Here is a 915-nt window from a genome sequence, read left to right as displayed (position 1 = left end):
GACTAGAGACAGAAGCTCCGACCGCGGCTGAGTTGCGCTCGGCGACCTGGGGCATGGGGCGGGGGCGGGGAGGACGGCCGCAAGTTAGCGTACTCTAGACGTAAGCGACGACGTCGTTCCGCTCTCCCGCTTAGTAGAACACCAGAGAGCCCTCGCAGATAGAGCGAAGGAAAGTTGAGCAAAAAGAATTCTTTCTAAAAGAAGTGTGCAAAAGATAGAAGAATTCGGCGTGACGTCACTTCTCCGTTCTCGCATCCCTCCGTTCAGGGCTTTCTTTATTTATTTGTTTCTTTACTAGGTGGCACTAACACGTAACACGAGCAAAAAGAATTCTAAGCGTGGGCAGTGGAGTATACTCAATACTCTATACTGCGCTACGGTAGGTTTTGAACCTTGTGCCCCGCAGCTCCCCTCTCAGCGTTTATATACAAAAACCTTAGGGTGCGCCCGAGAAGCATGCCATAGACCCCAAAGGTCACAGACCAGGCTGGTCGGCATCTGAGTTGAGGCCTGCACCAAGCTGCATGAGTGCATCGGCCGTGGCCGCAGCAGGTCCATCCGACGGGCGTCAAAGCTTGCCGTCGGCGTGCTGTCGTGGGAGAGCCCGAGACAGCTGCAGAGGAGCCGAGTGCAGTGGCGAGCCAGGGGCGGCCTGGGTCACCAAGTGGCGGGGTCCTTGCCCACCCTGAGCAGGACTGTGCTTTGGTGGGGTTGTGCTTGAGCGTGTGTGAAGTGGGAGTGCGTGCCGGCGGTGTCTGTGAGCTCGTAATGTGCGTGCGAGGGCCGTGTGTAGGGTGTTACGAGCCGGCGTGAGCTTGAAGACCCGAGACAAGTGCGGTTTAGGACACCTTAGGCCTGATACTGATGGGACTGGGCCAGGAGAGCGACAGACCGACAGAGAAGGCGAGGTGGTGA

The 915-nt window shown here is 57.5% G+C and overlaps 1 protein-coding gene across 1 annotated transcript in view; it reads left to right on the top strand.

The window, feature by feature from the left end:
- Nucleotides 1-915, top strand: part of EMIHUDRAFT_103209 (hypothetical protein) — a gene marked incomplete at both ends in the record, with an annotated part of 1,658 nt that extends 743 nt beyond the window's left edge. The window contains one exon of the mRNA XM_005768071.1: nucleotides 844-915. Within this exon, the coding sequence (XP_005768128.1) occupies nucleotides 844-915 (72 nt within the window). The remainder of the gene's footprint in view (nucleotides 1-843) is intronic.

This window comes from Emiliania huxleyi (genome assembly GCF_000372725.1).
Source record: "Emiliania huxleyi CCMP1516 unplaced genomic scaffold EMIHUscaffold_47, whole genome shotgun sequence".
NCBI classification, from domain to species: Eukaryota; Haptophyta; order Isochrysidales; family Noelaerhabdaceae; genus Emiliania; species Emiliania huxleyi.
Note: the sequence above shows the minus strand (reverse complement) of the source record. Positions and strands in the feature narration are given on the sequence as shown.